This window comes from Chiloscyllium plagiosum, unplaced genomic scaffold (assembly GCF_037043375.1).
Source record: "Chiloscyllium plagiosum isolate Xiang-an unplaced genomic scaffold, Cpla_swu_hap1 HiC_scaffold_8, whole genome shotgun sequence".
In the NCBI taxonomy this organism is placed as follows: domain Eukaryota; kingdom Metazoa; phylum Chordata; class Chondrichthyes; order Orectolobiformes; family Hemiscylliidae; genus Chiloscyllium; species Chiloscyllium plagiosum.
This window is the reverse complement of record NW_028270146.1, coordinates 2267610-2289576: the sequence shown is the minus strand read 5'-3', so window position 1 is coordinate 2289576 and position 21967 is coordinate 2267610. Positions and strand designations below refer to the sequence as shown.

At 44.9% G+C, this 21967-nt stretch overlaps 1 protein-coding gene across 2 annotated transcripts in view; it reads left to right on the top strand.

Annotated features, from left to right (window-relative positions):
• flvcr2a (FLVCR choline and putative heme transporter 2a) overlaps nt 1-21967 on the top strand; it is a 200537-nt gene that overhangs the window by 111567 nt on the left and 67003 nt on the right. For both annotated transcript variants that reach the window (XR_015757816.1, XM_087989531.1), the window contains exons 6-9: nt 3662-3772; nt 14885-14990; nt 17979-18090; nt 19155-19213. Coding sequence is in view for 1 of the 2 variants with exons in the window: in XM_087989531.1 (XP_087845657.1) it covers nt 3662-3772; nt 14885-14990; nt 17979-18090; nt 19155-19213 (388 nt within the window). In the remaining variant the exon portion in view is untranslated. The remainder of the gene's footprint in view (nt 1-3661; nt 3773-14884; nt 14991-17978; nt 18091-19154; nt 19214-21967) is intronic.

Below are 21967 nucleotides of genomic sequence, written 5' to 3'. Positions count from 1 at the left end.
TCAGTCTATTGTTCAACTCCTCAAATATGGATCAGTAACAGTTCAATTTCATCAGCACTCATTTGGCAATGGCCTTTAATAATTCTGAGAATTATTTCTCATCCTCAAAGGCTGCAGTTACGCACACAGGCCATTGGCTCACTGGAGCAGGTCTCCACACTGGAGGCTCCCTGACTTCATTCCTGATGAAGCGCGCTGAAATGTCAATTTTTCTGTTCCTCATAATGCTGCCTGACCTGCTGTGCTTTTCCAGCACCACTCTAATCTAGTCACTGGTGCCATCATCTATTCTTAAAACGCTATTAGACTGTGAATGTCATTAAGGAGGGTGAGTGTGAGATGCTCTTCCCCCAATACACATATCTGCATTTTTCTGCAGGGGTCAGTGAGCACAGATGCCAGTGGGATTCCTGGTTTTTCTTGCATTTTTGCACCCCTTCTGACTCCTACAGTAGCATTAATCTCTTTCCCCAATTGAGATTAGCTAATTTAATGGAGACTGGGCTGAGTTTACAAGCTTCCCTTCTGGAATGTGGTTTGGCAACATACACATGAGAGCACCTATCTGCCCTGGTTCGGTTGGAGCCTTGGCTATTCTGATATTCATTGGCTCACTCCTGTACAGACAGATCATTTATTTACTGAGCTGAACTGCGCAATCTTAAAAGCAGTTGTTACATTGATGCACCAGTATTGTTTACATGCACAACAGTTCAAATGTGTTGTTTGGCACACTCATTTATCAGATTAATTTATTTATATTCATTAAAAGAAAACAGGTACCCATTGCCTAGGCCAGCATTTATTGCCCATCCCTAATTGCCCAAAGGGCATTTGAGAGTGAACCCCATTATTATGGGTCTGGTTCGCATGTGGGCCAGACCAGGCAAGGATGGCAGATTTCCTTCAATAACAGACATTAGTGAATCCCAAATGGGTTTTTATGACAATTGACATTAGTCAAATTCAATTCAAATTCCACTCTCTGCCTATGGTGCAATTTGAAACATTGTCCTGAGATGCTAGAGTTTTCATTCCTAACCCAGTGACATGCCCATGACACGAGGACCTCCCAGTTCCATTTATATTGATGTTTTATGTGTCACTGTGTGAAACATATGGACAGTGAAGAAGTTTATCTAAGATTACAAAGAGATCTTGAGCAATTTGGCCAATGAGCTGAGGAGTGACAGATGGAGTTTCATTTGGATAAATGCAAGGTGTTGTATTTTGGTAAAACAAACAAGGGCAGAACCTATACAATTAATGGCAGGGCCCTGGGTAGTATTGTACAGCAGAGAGACCTGAGAGACCTACAAATTCTGAAGGAAAAGCTGGACTCAGAAAGGAGACAGTGAGAATGATCATAGGTTTTTAACCAAAAGGGTTCAGGTACATAATTGTTTGAAATTTGCATCACAGGTAGACAGGGTCGTTAAGAAGCCATTTAGCATAGTTGCCTTCATTGCTCATACCTTTGACCATAGGAGTTGGGATATCATGTTCTGATTATACAGGACGTCGGTGTGACATTTTCTAGAGTACCATGTGCAGTTCTAGGCACCCCTTTATTAGAAAGGATATTATTAAACTGGAGAGTGTTCAGAAAAGATTTACGAGGATGTTACTGGGAATGGAAGGTTTGGGATATAAAAATAGACTAGATAGGCTGGGACATCTTTTAATGGAGCAAAGGAGGTTAGGGTATAACATTATAGAGGTTTATAAAATCATGAGGGACATAGATAAGGTGAATAGCAAGGGTGTTTTCCCTAGCGTCGGGGAGTTCAAAACTAGGGGGCATATTTTTAAGGTGAGACGAGAAAGTTTTACAAAGGATGCAAAGGTCAACATTTTGCCACAGGTGGTAGTTCATGTGTGGAATGAACTTAGAGGAAATAGTGGATGAGATACAGTTGCAACATTTAACAGACATTTGGATAAGTACATGAATAGGAAAGGTTTGGAGGGATATGAGCCAAATGTGGATAAATGGGACTAGTTTAGTTTGGGAACATGTTTAGTGTGGACTACTTGGAATGAAGAGTCTGTTTCCATGCTGTATGACTCTATTACTTTGTGGAAATTTCCATTTACCATTAAAGATGGCATTAATATAAAAATGTGTTTTTTTGCATATACCTGTTGCTCAAATTTTCCATGAATAGATGTCTCTGTATATTTCTGAATGTGCCACTAACGCTTAGCTTTCCTGAGTGTTTTGTGCATCTCCGTTTAACAGGACTGGCAGAGTCAGTGACATCTGTTATGACTGGTGCAAGCAGGCTACAATCTGGATGCTGCGGAACACAGCATGACTGATTCCGGGTTCCATCTGGTGTTGGATGGGAGGGGGAGAGGGTGGGTGCTGGGCTGGCTCATCTCTTGCTGTAAATTTGGAGGAGGAGCAGAGGGAGGACGATGGGCAGTGATGACATCTTCACTCCCTTGGGCAGCAAGCTACTGAGTATGGTAAGTTTACCATGTGCCACTTTGGTATGCTCAGAGCGGAAGACCAACCACTTCCTTGCTGTAATAGGAGCTGACCACTCACTGTGGTGGGGAACGATTGCTCGCACACTCTGATGGGAGCTGTTCCATTACATTTTTGTTTCATTCCCTCTTAGGCTTTCCTTTCTTCCCCTTGCCAGCTCAACCCTTTGGTTGAGAGAGATTAGGCAGAGAAGCCTCTAGGCCTCTTCAGTGTTTCTTGTGGTTAATTGGTGTGATAGCAGTCCCTTCACTGGGACTCAGTGTAACAGAGATTATTCTTTCTTGTTAGAACAGTTCCATCCACTTTCTAACTGGGTGCTAGGAGGACCACAAGTTGACTTCCTCGATTTTCCCCTCTTCTCTACTCAGTGCCCTTGCCTTTGGTGGTCCAGCTGAGATCGGGAATCCGGCGGTTGGAGCATCGCAGTGCACGACCCTGCATCGTACTACTCTGCGGAACAGCACGTCGGTACTTCGCCAGGCTGCTGAATGCTTTCATGTAACAAAGCAATGCTAATACAGCTAACTGCTTGACTAGGAATTTCCTTCAAAAGGCTGAGTGTGAGATCTTGGCCTCTGTTTGAATGCACTGCCCCAGATATTAAACACAAACATCTCCTGCTCTGCACAACCATGGGCTATTGGGCTGCATGAAGTCAGAGTGAACAGAGGCAGAACCTTGTGTGCTAGACTGACTGGACAAGACGAATGGGATTCTTTTAACTGTTGTGTGTGATGTAGGATGGTTTGTGTGGCTCATGTCAATACAGGATGTCTGCTTTACTGTTTATTCCCTTGACAATAATATAGCTGATGATATTTGTGGCAGCTTCCTTTAAAAAGGAAGACAGTTCCAGGGTAATTACCATCACTGATGGGCATTGCAGGACGGAAGCTACAGTTCTTCTTTAGCAGAGTGAACTGGTCATTGGATGAAGCAGATCAAGACCATTTCACACCTCATGAACATGCCTGAAGTAGGAATCTTCCAAGAGACCTACAGATGAAGATAAACCAAGCCACCAAGTGGGAATGGGTGGGCAAGTAACCATCAGTGATGTACTTTGCCTGTGGAAAGTTCACAAATACTAACACATCATTGTTAGATATGGGAAGCCAGTACAACAGCAATTCTCTTAAACTGCTCATCTTTTACCTTTTCTCTTAGACAAACAACATCAGTGGTTTACTTCCTGGCCTTCGCAGGAATGGTGACTTTCACATTCACACTTAACTTGGGTCACCTGTGGGTTGTCTTTCTGACTGCTGGAATGCTGGGGTAAGTCACACAATCTTTTACCCTGTTTGCTGATAAATTTACAGAACAAAGTGATGGGAACCCTCTCTAGGTGACTGGTCAGTATGTGCCATGTTAGACCTCACCTGTTAGAAATCAAGCCTTTCGCATTGTCATAAAAGTTAAAGATTTTTATTTAAAAACACAGAATTCCCCAATTTATCTGATTTTTAGATCCAGGTTAACAGAAAGCACAGATCAGGTTTCTGTTCTTAACAAAAATGGCTATATATTACCAGCAAGTCGACTGTAGCTACAGGTGAAAAATATGAACTGTCAGCATCTAACTCTACTAGTTAAAGCTCTAACCCCCTATAAGCCCCTCCTTAGATACACACACACACACGCACACACACACGCACACACACACGCACACACACACGCACGCACACATGCACGCACACACACACACGCACACAGACACAGGCAAAGGCACACACACACATAGACACACACGCACGCACACGTACACAGGCACAGACACAGATACACGCCCATACAACACAGGAAAATTAACATGGGCGTTCTGAGCAGAGGAACAGATTGAAAGCAGTTCAGCCACATTTGGTCTCAGGATCTGCTGAGGTGCTCCTTAGGCTGGTCAGAATGCTGCTTCTTGGTCTTCCCCTCTAGATGCTTCCATTGGTTTGCAGGAGCCACAGGGTGACTGGAACTTGTAAAAGGTGTCTGATGTATATGAATTACAATCCATAGCTTAGAGCAATTGTGGAAAGAAAGGTAAACTGATTTTCTCCAGGCTTAAAATGGCTTTTGCTGCAGAGAACAGTGGGATGCTCCTGAACCTGGAGAGATCTGAAGGTTTCTCTCTAACTTGTTGCTAACCTCAAGCCGTTCAGATACCTGAGAGCCAATCATATAGTTTTTGCAAAGTAGAAAATGTTTGTTATCAATAACAGTGGAGTCTAATTGTCCAATGTCCTAGACTTTACAAATACAGAAATGGAATAAAATTAAAGAATTTGCTTTAACCTCTGAAAATCACTGGTTAATCCGGAATTTTGTGTTCAGTTCTGGGCTCCACACTTGAGGAAGAGTGCAAATGGTATGGAAAGGGATGCAGAAGATAAAGGAGATCAGTTGCGTGGAGAGCCTAGAGAGCTGGAGGGGCTCTCCCTCGAACAATGAAGGACAATTAAAGATTTTTTTTAAATTGTGAATGTTAAAAGAGTAACTAAGAAGAAACTAGATCCAGAAGGTGCAATAGACAAAGGACACAAATTTAACGTACCAAGCGATTAATATTAATGTTTCTGTTCTTCAAGGAAAGCAGCAAAATGTGCTTGACACAGTTTCTTTGTCCTCCTATGGAATGTTGGCCATTGGGAAGTTGGGAAAATAGGAACTGATGGAGGAGATGGTGCAGAGGGGATAATGTCAATGCACTCATCTGCAAAATGTACATCAATTATATCAATGGTTAAAAATCACACAACACCAGGTTATAGTCCAACAGGTTTAATTGGAAGCACTAGCTTTTGGAGCGACGCTCCTTCATCCGGTGGTTGAGGTAATTTTTAACTTTGTACACCCCAGTCCCACATGGGCACCTCCAAATTGTATCAATGATAGTCAGTTTAGGTTTGGACTGGAGCTGTTTTCAGGTTAAAGAGTTTTCCATCTAGATGGTATTTAGTATGAGCACAGAAAGGTAGTTGCTGTTTTGAAGCAGACACTCGCAGTCAGGTGGACTGTAAACACTGTCAGATCAGTACACAGCCTGGCTCGACACCGGTTAGAGTTTAAAGGCATCTGTTTCACATCTCCCATTGGACCAATATAGTCACCCTAAGCGACCCTCTGGACCTAGAAATTTTCACAAGGAGAAGCAACCTCTCCACAGCCACCCTGTGAAGTCCACTGAGAATCTTCTATGTTGCAATAAGGTCCTTTCTCATTCTTCTAAACACCAGTGAGTACAGGCTCAACCTCTCCTAATAAGACAGTCACTCCATGCCTGGTATCAGCCTGGTGAATCTTCTCTGGACCTCCTCCAGCACCAGAATATCTTTCCTAAGATAAGGAGGCCCAAACCTGTTCCCCTCATTCCAGCTGTGGTATGTGACCACAGATAGGATAGTTTGGTATGCTTGCAATTATTGGTCAGTGCATTAAATATAGGAGTTGGGAGGTCATGTTGCAGCTATACCGGACATTGGTCAGACCACTATTAGAATACTGCATGCAATTCTGGTCTCCCTGCTATAGGAAAGATGTTGTGAAATTTGAATGGGTTCAAAAAGGATTTACAAGGATATTGCCAGGGTTGGAGGATTTGAACTATAGGGAGAGGCTGAACAGGCTGGGGCTGTTTTCCCTGAAGTGTCGGAGGCTGAGGGGTGACCTTATAGAGGTTTATAAAATTATGAGGGGCATGGGTAGGATAAATAGACAAAGTTTTTTCCCTGGGGTGGGGGAGTCCAGAACTAGAGGGCATAGGTTTAAGGTGAGAGGGGAAAGATATAAAAGAGACCTAAGGGGCAACTTTTTCACGCAGAGGGTGGTGCATGTATGGAATGAACTGCCAGAGGATGTGGTGGAGGCTGGTATCATTACAACATTTAAAAGGCATCTGGATGGATATTTGACTAGGAAGGTTTTGGAGGGATATGGGCCAAGTGCTGGCATGTGGGACTAGATTGGGTTGGGATATCTGGTCGGCATGGATGAGTTGGACTGAAGGGTCTGTTTCCATGCTGTACATCTCTATGACTCTGTGACTAGTGCCTTGTACAGTTTTAACAAGACCTCCCTATTTTTATATTCCATTCTCTTTGAAATAAAGGGCAATGTTCTAATTGCCTTCCCTATTACCAGTGAAGTTTTTGTGATTCATAGATGAGATTTCTCTGTTTTATTGCTTTCTGCAGTCTGTCTCTATTTAAATAACCTTCAGCTCTTTTATTCTTCCTGCCAAAGTGCAAGACCTCACTTTTTCCACATTATATTCCTTCTGCCAAGATTTTTCTGACTCCCTTAATCTGTATGTATCCCTCTGCAGACTCTCTGTGTCAGCCTTCACTACTTGCCTTACCACCTATTTTTGTGCCATCCACAAACTTGGCTTTATTACATACACATTCCTTATCCAAGTCTTTAAGACATTTATGCAATTCTTCTGCCATTTCCTGGATTCCCCAGTGTCATTTTCAAAGGGGTCTGTATTCACTTTGATCTGTCACTTTCATTTCTATATTTCAAGAAGCTCTTACTGTCCATTTTGATATTGCTTACATTTACCCTCAAAGTTTATTTTCTTCAATATATGTCTAAGTGTCAGAGGGGCAGTACTGAGGGGGTGCCTCATTGTCAGAGGGGCAGTACTGAAGGAGTGCCTCATTGTCAGAGGGGCAGTACTGAAGGAGTGCCTCATTGTCAGAGGGGCAGTACGGAGGGAGTGCCTCATTGTCAGAGAGGGGCAGTACGGAGGGAGTGCCTCATTGTCAGATGGGCAGTACTGAGGGAGTGCCTCATTGTCCGAAGGGTAGTACTGAAGGAGTGCCTCATTGTCAGAGGGGTAGTACTGAAGGAGTGCCTCATTGTCAGAGGGGCAGTACTGAGGGAGTGCCTCATTGTTCAGAGGGGTAGTACTGAGGGAGTGCCTCATTGTTCAGAAGGGGATAGACTGAATTAGAGGATGATCAAAGAATGAGAAGAGACTGATCTAATGTTTAATAAATCCTAAATCCTCTGTCCTGGGCCATGCCTCAAACAGTGTTTCCCTTCAAGATCCTGCTTTTTAACTTCCTCACTAACTCCTGAGATGTTCCCATAGGACCTTGTTTCCTGCTCTTGTTGTACTGTTGAGTATCACAGTTTCTAACTCTGACCTTTCCCACTGGGGAATACTCTATGCCTTTCTTTGCTCTGACACTGAGAGAGACACCACACCATCTGGGACTCATGAGGGTGGTTTTGGAAATAGCTCATTCTCTATTCTCCTCCCAGTGGATGGAATCACTGACAACAATTAGTTTTCTACTCTTGACTGTTCCCTCCTCAACTGTCCATTTGTACATTGCATGTCATGTCAACTGCACTTCTTCGAGATGTCATTCCTTTCAGTTGTCTCCACCTCGTCACGGTGGCTCTGTCTCATCTATTCTCTTTGATTAAAAAAGTACAGCAAGGCAGAAGATTTCTTTCATGGTAAGAGGTTGGGCAGTGCAGGTGTGCAAAAGGACCTGGGTGTCCACCTCCAAGAGTCACTAAAAGCTAGCATGCAAGTGCAACAAGTAATTGGGAAGATCAATAGTGCATTGTTCTTCATCACAATGGGATTTGAGTTCAGGAGTTGCTGCAGTATTATAGAGACTTGGTGAGACCTCAGCTTTGTGTTGACTCCAGTGTTGGTCTCCTTATCTAAGGAAGGATAATATACTTACCATAGAGGGAATGCAATGAAGGTTCCTCGATTAATCCTTTTTATATTCTCTGGAGTAGAGAAGCATGAGAGGTAAAAATTCTGGGGAATACAAACACATATGGGTCTCAATTTCTCCTCAAAGGGCAGGTTTTCTCACCTGAGCATGGTATCTAGTGAACCTTTGCAGGACATCCTCTCTTGCAAGAGTCTGCTGAGGGAACAGGACAAATACTATGTTCAATAATTGTGTTCACAACTCATCAAGGATCTAAGTAATCACAGCAGCAATTCCTTATTCTTCAACTCAATCCCCTTCCAAGAAACGCAAACATACCATTTTCTACTTCCTGGCCCTATCTTACAAGGTGCAGATAAACTCTCTGTGAATTCAGGCATTTGGTAGACTCAGAGAATGCTTACAGCACAGAAGGAGGTGATATTGGAGGTTTGTTTCTTGATTATTAAGAGGATTAATGAATACAGGAAAGAAGGCAGGAGAATTGGTTTAGAATCATATCAGCCATGACCACAGTGCACACTTGATGGACCAAATGGCCTAATATGGTCATTGAAGAATCAATTCATCATGTTCCGCTCCCCTGCTGTTACCCTTTGATCAAGTTGTCATTTGAAAGCCTCAATTGATGCTGCCTCCATCACACTCTCTAGTATTTTATTTATTCTTTCATAGGATTGGCATCAATGTCAAGGTGAACATTTATTGCCCATCCTTAATTACCTTTAAAAATGAGCTTTGCCAGGTTATTTTACTGCACAATTAGAGTCAACCACATTGCTGTGGGTCTGGAGTCACGTGTAAGTCAGACCGGGTAAGGATGGCAGATTCCTTCCCTGAAGGTTATTAGTGAACAAGATAAGCTTTAAAATGAAACTCAGTCATAATCACAGAGCAGCTTTCAATGCTAGATGTTGTTCATTGACTTGAACCTATGTCACAAGGCATTAGTAACATTACTACAACACCACAGTCTCTCACCCAAGGTGGCTAGTACATTCAGATCCTAACCACTCACTAAATGAGAAAGTATTCATCACAGCTCCATGGCTTCCTTTGCCAATTGGTTGACATCTGTGCCCTCTAGTTCACAATGGGAACATATTTTCCTGACCTCCTCCATCCAACCTCAAACTTCATGTCCAGACCTGGATTCTGCATTTCAGTGTCTGCAACAGTACGAGAGTGTGTGGACAGCAGCTTCTGCAACATTGAGAGAGAGTGGGAGAGAAACAATGGGGACAGGCTGGCAACCAATATCCACTCTAAACCTACCAACTCCCACAGTTACCTGGACTTTACTTCCACCTCACTCTTTACTTCCTCCTCACTCTATCCCATTCACACAGTTTCTCTGTCTCACATCTTGTTCTGATGATGCCACCTTCTGCTGGGGTCCTCAGAAGTGTCCAAATTTGCCTGATCTGAGGATTCCCCAGGACCGTGGTTGACAGCGCCCTCATTGGGTCTGACCCATCTCCTGCATTTCAGCCGTCATTCCCCCCCCCCACTCCCTCCCACAATGATAAGGGCCCCTGTGTCCTATCATCCTACCAGCCTCCACATCATTAGCTGCCATTTCTGCCACCTCCAGGAGGGTGCAACCACCAGACACTTATCTCCACCCCCCCCTCCCCCACCACTACGCCCCTTTCCATGACAGCCTTCCACAGGGGCCATTCCTTCCTGATCACCTCTCCTTGATTCCCAACACCCCTCCACTCCCCACGGCACCTTCTCCTACAATTGCAGAAGATATAACACCAGAGAACATAGAACAGTACAGCATAGAACAGGCCCTTCAGCCCACAATGTTGTGCTGACCATTGATCCTCATGTAAGGTAAACCTAATGTGCGAACCCTCAAATTTCTGTGACCATATGCATGTCCAGCAGTCTCTTAAATATCCCCAATGACCTCGCTTCCACAACTGCTGCTGGCAACGCATTCCATATTCTCACAACTCTCTGCGTAAAGAACCCGCCTCTGACATACCCTCAATACTTTCCGCCAAACAGCTTAAAACTATGACCCCTCGTGTTAACAATTTCTGCCCTGGGAAAAAGACTCTGGCTATCGACTCTATCTATGCCTCTCATTATCTTGTACACCTCAATTAGGTCCCCTCTCTTCCTTCTTTTTTCCAATGGAAAAAGTCGGGCTCAGTCAACCTCTTTTCGTAAGATAAGCCCTCCATTCCAGGCAGCATCCTGGTAAACCTCCTCTGAACCCTCTCCAAAGCATCCACATCTTTCCTATAATAGGGCGACCAGAACTGGACACAGTATTCCAAGTGCGGTCTAACCAAAGTTTTATAGAGCTGCAACAAGATCTCATGGCTTTTAAACTCAATCCCCCTGTTAATGAAAGCCAAACATCATATGCTTTCTTAACAACCCTATCCACTTGGGTGGCCATTTTAAGGGATCTATGTACCTGCACACCAAGATCCCGCTGTTCCTCCACACTGCCAAGAATCCTGTCTTTAATCCTTTCAAGTTTGACCTTCCAAAATGCATCACCTCGCATTTATCCAGGTTGAACTCCATCTGCCACCACTCAGCCCATCTCTGCATCCTGTCAATGTCACGCTGCAGCCTACAACAGCCCTCTATACTGTCAACGACACCTCCAACCTTTGTGTCATCTGAAAACTTGCTGAGCCATCCTTCAATCCCCTCATCCAAGTCATTAATAAAAATTACAAACAGTAGAGGCCCAAGAACAGAGCCCTGTGGAACACCACTCACCACTGACTTCCAGGCAGAATACTTTCCTTCCACTACCACTCTCTGTCTTCTGTCGACCAGCCAATTCTGTATCCAGACAGCTACATTTCCCTGTATCCCATTCCTCCTGACCTTGTGAATGAACCTACCATGGGGAACCTTATCAAATGCCTTGCTGAAGTCCAGATACACCACATCCACCGCTCGACCCTCATCAACTTTTCTAGTAACATCCTCAAAGAACTCGAGAAGGTTTGTGAGGCATGACCTGCCCCTCACAAAGCCGTGCTGACTGCATTTAATCAAGCCATGCTCTTCCAGATGGTCATAAATCCTATCCCTCAGAATCCTTTCTAACACCTTGCAGACGACAGACGTGAGACTGACTGGTCTGTAATTGCTGGGGATTTCCCTATTTCCTTTCTTGAAGAGAGGAATTACATTTGCCTCTCTCCAGTCCTCAGGTACGACTCCAGTGGAGAGTGAGGATGCAAAGATCTTCACAAGTGGCGAAGCAATCACATTTCTCGCTTCCCAAAGCAGCCGAGGACAAATCTGGTCTGGCCCTGGCGACTTGTTAATCTTAATGTTTGTCTAAACTTTCAGCACATCAGTTTCCTCAGTCTCTATCCGTTCCAGCATGCTTACCTGCTCCTCAATGGTTTCATTCACTACAAGGTCCTTTTCTTTAGTAAAGACAGAAGCAAAAAACTCGTTTAGGGCTACCTCTACCTCCTCAGACTCTACACACAAGTTCCCTCTGCTATCCCTGATCGGTCCCACTCTTTCTTTAATCATTCTCTTATTCCTCAAATACGTGTAAAATGCCTTTGGATTCTCCCTAATCCTTCCTGCCAAGCCTTTTTCGTGCACCCTCCTGGCTCTCCTCAGAGCTCCTTCCTCGCCTGCCTGTAATCCTGTAGAGCTGAGCAAGACCCTTGCTTCCTCCACCTTACATAAGCTGCCTTCTTTCTTTTGATGAGAAGCTCCTCCACTCTCATCATCCAAGGTTCCTTTAGCCTACCCCTTCTTGCCTGTCTCAGAGGAACACACTTATGCATCACTCACAACAACTGTTCCTTAAACAGTTTCCACATGTCTATAGTGCCCGTTCCATGGAACATTTGCTCCCAGTCCATGGTTCCCAACTCACGTCTGATAGTACCATAGTTTCCTCTTCCCCAATTAAATATCCTCCCATTGTGCCTGCTTCTCTCCTTCTCCATAGCTATGTAGAATGTGAGGCAGTTGTGGTCACTATCACCAAAATACTCTCCCACCGCAAGATCTGACATCTGTCCTGGCTCATTGCCGAGCACCAAATCCAAAATGGCCTCTCCCCTCGTCGGCCTGTCAACGGACTGAGTTAGGAAACCCTCCTGAACACACCTTACAAAAACAGCTCCTTCCAAACCAACTGCTCGAAGGAGGTTCCAATCAATATTGGGAAAGTTAAAGTCACCCATTATAACAACCCTACTACATTCACACTTTTCCAAAATCTGCCGACCTATGCTTTGTTCAATCTCCCTCCCTTACTGGGGGGCCTGTAGTAAACCCCTAATGAGGTGACTGCTCCCTTACTGTTCCTAATTTCCAGGAGAAAGTGAGGTCTGCAGATGCTGGAGATCAAAGTTGAAACTTTATTACTGGAACAGCACAGCAGGTCAGGCAGCATCCAGGGAACAGGAGATTCGACGTTTCGGGCACAGGCCCTTCTTCAGGAATGAGCAGAGAGTGTTCAGCAGGAGAAGATAAAAGGTAGGGAGGAGGGACTTGGAGGAGGGGCGTTGGAAATGTGATAGGTGGAAAGAGGTCAAGGTGAGGGTGATAGGTCGGAGTAGGATGGAGGCGGAGAGGTCAAGAAGAAGACTGCAGGTCAGGAAGGCGGTGCCGGGCTGGAGGGATCCGGCTGAGACAAGGTGGGGGGAGGGGGGATGAAGAAACTGGTGAAGTCCAAGTTCATCCCCTGTGGTTGGAGGGTTCCCAGTCGGAAGATAAGACGCTCCTCCTCCGACCGTCGGGTTGTTGTGGTTTGGCGGTGGATGAGTCCAATGACCTGCATATCCGTAGGCAGGTGCTGAGAAAGGAGATATGGCTGTGGTAACGAGTCTGCTTCAGAATGTGGCTGAAGAGCTTCTGTGCAGAGGAGATGACCTGGGGTGTGCAGTGAGAGAGGGACTCACTGAAATCTTTGTAGAGAGACTTTGAAGAGAGATTGCTGTGCTGTTCCAGCAATAAAGTTTCAACTTTGATCTCCAGCATCTGCAGACCTCACTTTCTCCTCGAAGATTTCAACCTACTGCGAATCCTCTTACAAGGATGCCTTCCTTGAAGAAGCTCTCTGCCTCTCTCTACAAAGATTTCAGTGAGTCCCTCTCTCACTGCACACCCCAGGTCATCTCCTCTGCACAGAAGCTCTTCAGCCACATTCTGAAGCAGACTCGTTACCACAGCCATATCTCCTTTCTCAGCACCTGCCTACGGATATGCAGGTCATTGGACTCATCCACCGCCAAACCACAACAACCCGACGGTCGGAGGAGGAGCGTCTTATCTTCCGACTGGGAACCCTCCAACCGCAGGGGATGAACTTGGACTTCACCAGTTTCTTCATCCCCCCTCCCCCCACCTTGTCTCAGCCGGATCCCTCCAGCCCGGCACCGCCTTCCTGATCTGCAGTCTTCTTCTTGACCTCTCCGCCTCCATCCTACTCGGACCTATCACCCTCACCTTGACCTCTTTCCACCTATCACATTTCCAACGCCCCTCCTCCAAGTCCCTCCTCCCTACCTTTTATCTTCTCCTGCTGAACACTCTCTGCTCATTCCTGAAGAAGGGCCTGTGCCCGAAACGTCGAATCTCCTGTTCCCTGGATGCTGCCTGACCTGCTGTGCTGTTCCAGCAATAAAGTTTCAACCCTGTTCCTAATTTCCACCCATACTGACTCAGTAGGCAGACCCTCCTCGACAATGGTAACTTCTGTAGCTGTGATACCCTCTCTGAGTAGCAGTGCTACACCCCCTCCTCTTTTTCCCCCCTCCCTATTCTTTTTAAATGTTCTAAACCCTGGAACACCCAGCAACCATTCCTGCCCCTGAGAAACCCACGTCTCTGTTATGGCCACAACATCATAGCACCAGGTACTTCCTCCGTCCTCAGTATCCAAGGCCCCAAACACACCTTCCAGGGGAAGCAGTGATTACCTGCGCTTCTCACAATCCAGTCAACTGCATTCACTGCTCACAATGTGGTCTCATCTACATTGGAGAAATGAAGCGCAGACTGGCTGACCGCTTTGTAGAACACCTACGTTCTGTTCACACAAAAGACCCCAAGCTTCCACTTCAACACCCCACCCTGTTCCCTAGCCAACATCTCTGTCTCAGGCTCACTGCAGAGCTCCTATGAATCTCAGCATAAAATGGAGGAACAGCACCTCATCTGTGCTTGGGAACCCTGAAGCCTCTAGGACTCAACATCAAGTTGAATAAATTTAGAATCTGATTCCATCCTTCCATGTTTTTTACCCACACCCTGATCCTGTACACTTCTTCTAGTCCTGACCTGACATCCATAATCTCCTTTTTCACCCCTTTCATACCCCTTTCTCTGGGCTCCAGCTCCACTTATCAACTCACCTCTTCCCTATAGTCCTCCTGCAAATCCCCACTGTCCCCCCTCTGAGAGGGAGAGGGAGAGTCAGAGAGTGAGAGAGAAATATTGACTCTGCTTTCTTTCCTCAGGTGCTGCCAGATCTGCTGAGTTTCTGCAACAATTTCTGATTTTGTGAGAGAGAGCAGGGACAGCAGCTTCTGAGAGTGTGAACAACAAAGGAATGGCAATAAGTGCCAACCTGATTAATGATGCCTACATCTCGAGAGTATATTTCTACAAAAGGTCATTATGTTGCTTGTTTACTGGGATGGTTCTCATACAGCCATTCTTCCTGCTTATTTTTCAGGTTCTTTATGACGGGTTACTTGCCGCTTGGCTTTGAATTTGGTGCTGAGCTTACCTATCCTGAGTCTGAGGGAACATCTTCAGGCCTGCTTAATGAATCTGCCCAGGTAAAACACAATTACTCATCCAATGACCTTTTCTCATGACCTTCAACCTATGGGATTGAAGCATCAGTTGGACAGTGTGGACATTTCAGAAATTCTGGAATATATGATTTCCTTTTCTCCCTGCTCTCTCCCAGTCTCATTTAAACCCACTACCCGGTGCTTGCTCATTTCCTATCGTGGTGCCTTCATTGGTCTTGTGTTATGATGCAGGCATAGCGAGCCATACCAAATCTAGACAATAGACAATAGGTGCAGGAGTAGGCCATTCTGCCCTTCGAGCCTGCACCACCATTCAATATGATCATGGCTGATCATTCCTAATCAGTATCCTGTTCCTGCCTTATCTCCATAACCCTTGATTCCACAATCCTTGAGAGCTCTATCCAACTCTTTCTTAAACGAATCCAGAGACTGTGCCTCCACTGCCCTCTGGGGCAGAGCATTCCACACACCCACCACTCTCTGGATGAAGAAGTTTCTCCTCATCTCTGTCCTAAATGGTCTTCCCCATATTTTTATGCTGTGTCCTCTGGTTCGGCACTCGCCCATCAGCGGAAACATGTTTCCTGCCTCCAGAGTGTCCAATCCTTTAATAATCTTATATGTCTCAATCAGATTCCCTCTCAGTCTTCTAAACTCAAGGGTATACAAGCCCAGACGCTCCAGTCTTTCAGTGTAAGGTAATCCCACCATTCCAGGAATTGACCTCGTGAACCTACACTGCACTCCCTCAATAGCCAGAATGTCTTTCCTCAAATTTGGAGACCAGAAGTGCACACGGTACTCCAGGTGTGGTCTCACCAGGGCCCTGTACAGCTGCAGAAGAACCTCTTTGCTTCTATACTCAATCCCTCTTGTTATGAAGGCCAGCATGCTATTAGCCTTCTTTACTACCTGCTGTACCTGCATGCTTACCTTCATTGACTGGTGTACAAGAACACCCAGATCTCTCTGTACTGCCCCTTTACCTAAATTGATTCCATTTAAGTAGTAATCTGCCTTCCTGTTCTTGCCACCAAAGTGGATAACCGTACATTTATCCACATTAAACTGCATCTGCCATGCATCTGACCACTCACCTAACCTTTCCAGGTCACCCTGTAATCTCCTAACATCCTCATCACATTTCACCCTGCCACCCAGCTTAGCGTCATCAGCAAATTTGCTAATGTTATTGCTAATACCATCTTCTATATCATTAACGTATATTGTAAAAAGCTGCGGTCCCAGTACTGATCCCTGTGGTACTCCACTGGTCACTGCCTGCCATTCCGAAATGGAGCCGTTTATCACTGCTCTTTGTTTCCTATCAGCCAACCAACTTTCAATCCAACTTTCCTAAAATCTAACTTGCCTACACTGGATTTGCAACACATACTCTTCCTTCTACTACACTGTATATGGTTCTGTTCGCCGAGCTGGAAATTTTTGTTGCAAACGTTTCGTCTTCTGTCTAGGTGACATCCTCAGTGCTTGGGAGCCTCCTGTGAAGCGCTTCTGTGATGTTTCCTCCGGCATTTATAGTGGTCTGTCCCTGCCGCTTCCGGTTGTCAGTTTCAGCTGTCCGCTGTAGTGGTTGGTATATTGAGTCGAGGTCGATGTGTTTGTTGATGGAGTTTGTGAATGAGTGCCATGCTTCTAGGAATTCCCTGGCAGTTCTTTGTTTGGCTTGCCCTATAATGGTAGTGTTGTCCAAAAAGCAACATGAATTCGACTGGGACACTCATCCACAAACTCCATCAACAAACACATCGACCTGGACCCAATATACCGGCCACTACAGCGGACAGCTGAAACTGACAACTGGAAACGGCAGGGACAGGCCACTATAAATGCCGGAGGAAACACCACAGAAGCGCTTCACAGGAGGCTCCCAAGCACTGAGGATGTCACCTAGCCAGGGGACAAAACGTTTGCAACAAAAATTTCCAGCTCGGCGAACAGAACCACAACAAGGAGCACCCGAGCTACAAATCTTCTCACAGACTTTGAACACTATATATGGCCAGAGAAGACTTTAGGACACCTCATTATCTCAGCTGCCAGTCTTTACTCATCATTCCTCTTTCCTTCTCATATTTGCTTTATGACCTACACCCTGAACTTTCGGTACCCTCAGTTGTTTTCTGCATGGCATTGTCGTAAATTGGCTTTTACTGGAGGGAAACACACACTGTCCTTACAGCAATCTGGAAACTCCTGACTATATCAGGGATACTCACGAGCTGTTCAGCTGCACAGGATCCAATCAGAGCCACCCTCTGCCCCTGTGTTAATGTGATGTGCATTGAGTTTCAGTAACTTGCAGCATTGCCTGCCTCAGTCCATGGCTTTTTAAAACTTACCTTTTCCCATTTTCGGCCACAATTAAAAAAAAACAAAAATAAAATGATGTGCCTTTACAACATAAAACCAGGAATTTTTCCAATTCCTTCTACCTGTCGTGTGCGAATTTATCCAATTCTCTCTCTCTCTCTCTCTGTCTCTCTGTATAAATGTATATATTTCACTCTTGTCTCTGTCCATGTCACACTCTGTCCCTTTCACCGTGGGCATTTCTGTTTTGTAATTCCTTTTATATTCCTTCCAAACGTCAAGTACCACACCCCTAGTTTTCCTTCTTCTGACATCATCTTCATGTTTAATTTGGGACTCATCATAGGGGCTACGAGAATACTTTCCCAGGTCCTCAGACTCTGAGATTCATCTTTGTCCTCACCCCTACCTCCACCTTCAAAATTTAGGATATAGGCTTGTATTTCCCATGAGTTTCTCAATTAATCTCCTCCCTTTTCTCCCCATGGCTTCTTGCACATTGGCTGTAAATGGAACTTTTGAAAAAGGAAAGATAATATCTGGGATCAGATTTCTATTTGACATACTTGCATTTCAAGATACAACCTCACCTGATCTCAAAAATTATTATCTTTGAGAACATGTTGCTAAAAAATGCTGAGCCAAACTTAGATTTGTGTTTTTATATTTTAGGTTTTCGGAATTACTTTTACCATTGCACAGGGTAAACTAATTGATCACTTTGGGACTGTGGCAGGAAACATTTTCATTTCTGTGTTTCTCTTCGTTGGAACTGTTATAACAGGTGAGGAAATCTATACTGTGGATATTGGAAATTGCAGTACAATCAGATAAAGTTAACATGCTTTCAGAAAAGAAGCATTTCAATCACTGTCAACATCCTGGGTGAAGGCAGCTCTAACAGCCTTTGAAATGCTTGACACCATCCAGAACAAAGCAGCTGCTTGATTAGCACCACATCCACAAGCATCCACTCCCACCACCGCCCACTCTCAGTAGCAGCACAAATTCACCAAAGATCCTCAGACAGCACCTTCCAAACCCACGACCACTCCCATATAGAAGGACAAGGGCAGCAGATACATGGGAACGCCACCCCTTGCAAGTTCCCCTCCAAGCCACTCACCATCCTGACTTGGAAATATACCCTGTTCCTTCAGAATCGCTGGGTAAAATCCTGGAATTCCCTCCCTAAGGGCATTGTGGGTCAACCCACAGCACATGGACTACAGCGGTTCAAGAAGGCAGCTCACCCCCACCTTCTCAAGGGGGTAACTAGGGACGGGCAGTAAATGCTGGGCCCAATCAGCAATGCTCAGGTCTTGTGACTTCAAAGTGTATTAGGCCATGGTTCTAGAAAGGACTGTCTGACCTTGCTTTTCTCAGGCTCTTTATAAATGTCATCGCCCATATGCCACAAGAATGAAATCTCATCTCTTAAAATGATCAAAGATATATAAGATGTAAGTATAATTCACACACCTTTCATCACAGTTCAGCACCACAATCCTTTACATATTTATCTTTTAAATTTTATTCTGACTGCTCACTTACTAAGCCATGCTTCTAAGTCCTTTATGATTTAATAAATGACTGAGTTGTGTTGAGCTCTGTCACAATTGGACAGCACTGATTCTTGCTGCTGGCTGTTTTGTTTCCATTATGTAAATTGATGCTGCAGCCCTCTAAGCTCACAGTACCTCTATCAAGATGCTCTTAGGATGGTTTTGTATTGGGGCTGAAACATTTCGGAATCATTGTTTCTGGTGTTTTATTGTTAATAAGGAGAAGCAACAGAGAGCAGAGAAACGGGAAATTAATTAACATTGCAATCATTTGATTTAACAGCAACAATTAAAGCAGACCTCAGGAGACAGAAGGCAAACATGCATGTGTCACCAGACACGGTGAGTAAAACTACTTTCAGTCTTCATTTATGGGCTTTGTTAAGGTAAAATCCATCCTGTGGAAATGTTCTAACATCAAACATCAGCCTTACCTCATTCTCTGTGTCACGATGAGCCACTAATCATTCAACAATTAATTAGGCTAGAGCCACGCAATAACTGGCTATAAATGTTCTTTATCATCTCAGCATATAATATGCGAGCTCTGCTACCTTTAAAAAGGCCAAAATCGACACGTTTTTAAGAATAGCATCCATTGTAAAGGCCAACAATGCTAGCATTGAAATCTCACAGAGAACATCCTTTGGTTTCAAATCAGTTAGAAAGCGGTGACAGCCTAATGTTATTATTGCTTGACAATTAATTCAGAGACCCAGGTAATGCTCCAGATTGGAATACTACCATGGTGGAATTAGAATTCAGTAAAATCTGGCGTTAAAAGTCTAATGACTGGCTTAGTCATAGAATACAGAGAATAGCGGTGGAAGGGTGCTTTTCAGATTGGCGCTTGGTGACTGGTGGTATTCAACGAGGATAAAGTGAGGACTGCAGATGTTGGAGATCAGAGCTGAAAAATTATTAGATTAATTACGGTGTGGAAACAGGCCCTTCGGCCCAACAAGTCCACACCGACCCGCTGAAGCGTAACCCACTCAGACCCATTACCCCTACACCTAACACTACGGGCAATTTAGCATGGCCAATTTGCCTAACCTGCACATTTTTTTTTTTTTGGATTGTGGGAGGAAACCGGAGCACCCGGAGGAAACCCACGCAGACACGGGGAGAATGTGCAAACTCCACACAGAGTCGCCTGAGGCGGGAATTGAACCCGGGTCTCAGGCGCTGTGAAGCAGCAGTGCTAACCACTGTGCCACCGTGCCGCCCTATGTGTTGCTGGAAAAGCGCAGCAGGTCAGGCAGCATCCATGGAGCAGGAGAATCGACGTTTCGGGCATAAGCCCTTCTTCAGGAATCTGGTGGTATTCCACAGGGATCAGTGCTGGGACCCTTGTTTGTAATATGTATAAATGATTTGGCAGAGAATGTAGGAGGCCTGATTAGTAAGTCTGCGGATGACCCAAAGATTAGGGGAAGCTGCAGAGAGTGAGGAGGATTGCCAGAGGATACAGCGGGATATAGACAGGCTGGAGACTTTGGGGAGAAATAGGAGATGGAGTTTGATCCAGAAAAGTGCAAGATCAAGTCCTAGAGTAATACAACATGGAAACAGGCCTTTTGGCCCACACTGCTCCATGCTGACCATGCTGCCCACTCAGCTAGTTCCAATTGCCTGCATTTGGTCCCTATCCATCAAAACCATTCCCATCCATGTACCTATCCAAATGGTTTTTAAATGTTGCTGTTGTACCTGCTTCAACCACTTTCTCTGGCAGCCCATTCCATACACGCACCACCTTCTGTGTGAAGAAATTGCCCCTCAGGCCTTCTTAAATCTTTCCCCTCTCACTTTAAACCAATGCCCTCTAGTTTGCAATTCTCCATCCCTGGGAAAAAGACCAAATGCCCCTCATAATCTTATACATCTCAGTAAGGTCACCCCTCATTCTTCTCTGTTACAAGGAATGTCCTGGACGACCACTCCCTGTAACTCAGGCCGACTAGTCCTGGCAACATCCTTGTAAATCTGCTTTGAACTTGTTCCAGTTGAACTATGTCTGTCCTATGACAGGGTGACCAAAACTGTACACAATACTCCAAGTGCATCCTCACCGACAATTTATACAAGTGTAATATAACGTCCTAATTCCATTACTCAGTGCCTCGACCGATGAAGGCCAGCATGCTGAATGCCTTCTTCACCACCCTGTCGACCTGTGATTGCTGCATTTAACAAACTGCTATTTTCCCTGAAGTGTCAGAGGCTGAGGGGTGACCTTATAGAGGTTTATAAAATGATGAGAGACATGGATAAGATAAACAGACAAAGTCTTTTCCTTGGGGTGGGGGAGTCCAGAACTAGAGGGGATAGTTTTAGGGTGAGAGGGGAAAGATATAAAAGAGACCTAAGGGGCAACATTTTCATGCAGAGGGTGGTACGTGTATGGAATGAGCTGCCAGAGGAAGTGGTGGAGGCTGGTACAATTGCAACATTTAAAAGGCATCTAGATGGGTGTATGAATAAGAAGGGTTTGGAGGAATATGGGCCAGGTGCTGTCAGGTGGGACTAGATTGGGTTGGGATATCTGGTCGGCGTGGACAAGTCGGACCAAAGGGTCTGTACTCCGTGCTGTACATCTCTATGTACTTGTACTCCTAGGTCCCTCTGTTCACAGTTCCCTGATAACACAAGTGATAAAGTGATCACAAAGGGAATGACATACTTACCTTCATCAGTTGGGGCATAGAGTATAAAAATTGGCAAGTCACTTTGCAGTTGTATAGAACTTTAGTTAGGCCATATTTGTGTACAGTTCTGGTCACCATGATACCAGAATGATGTGGAGGTGTTGGAGGGGGCATAGAAAAAGTTAATCAGGATGTTGCCTGGTTTGGAGAGTATTAGCTATGAGGAGAGATTGGACAGACTTAGTTTGTTTTCACTTGAATGACAGCCAATCAGGGACAAGCTAATCAAATTTTACAAACTGATGAGAGACATGGATGTTGCAGTCTTTTTCCCAGGGTAGAAGTGTCAATTACTAGGAGACATAGTTTAAGGTAAAAGGGGGAAAGTTTAAAGGATTTGTGAGAGACAGGTTTTCTTACGGAGAGTGTCTGGAATGCACTACCA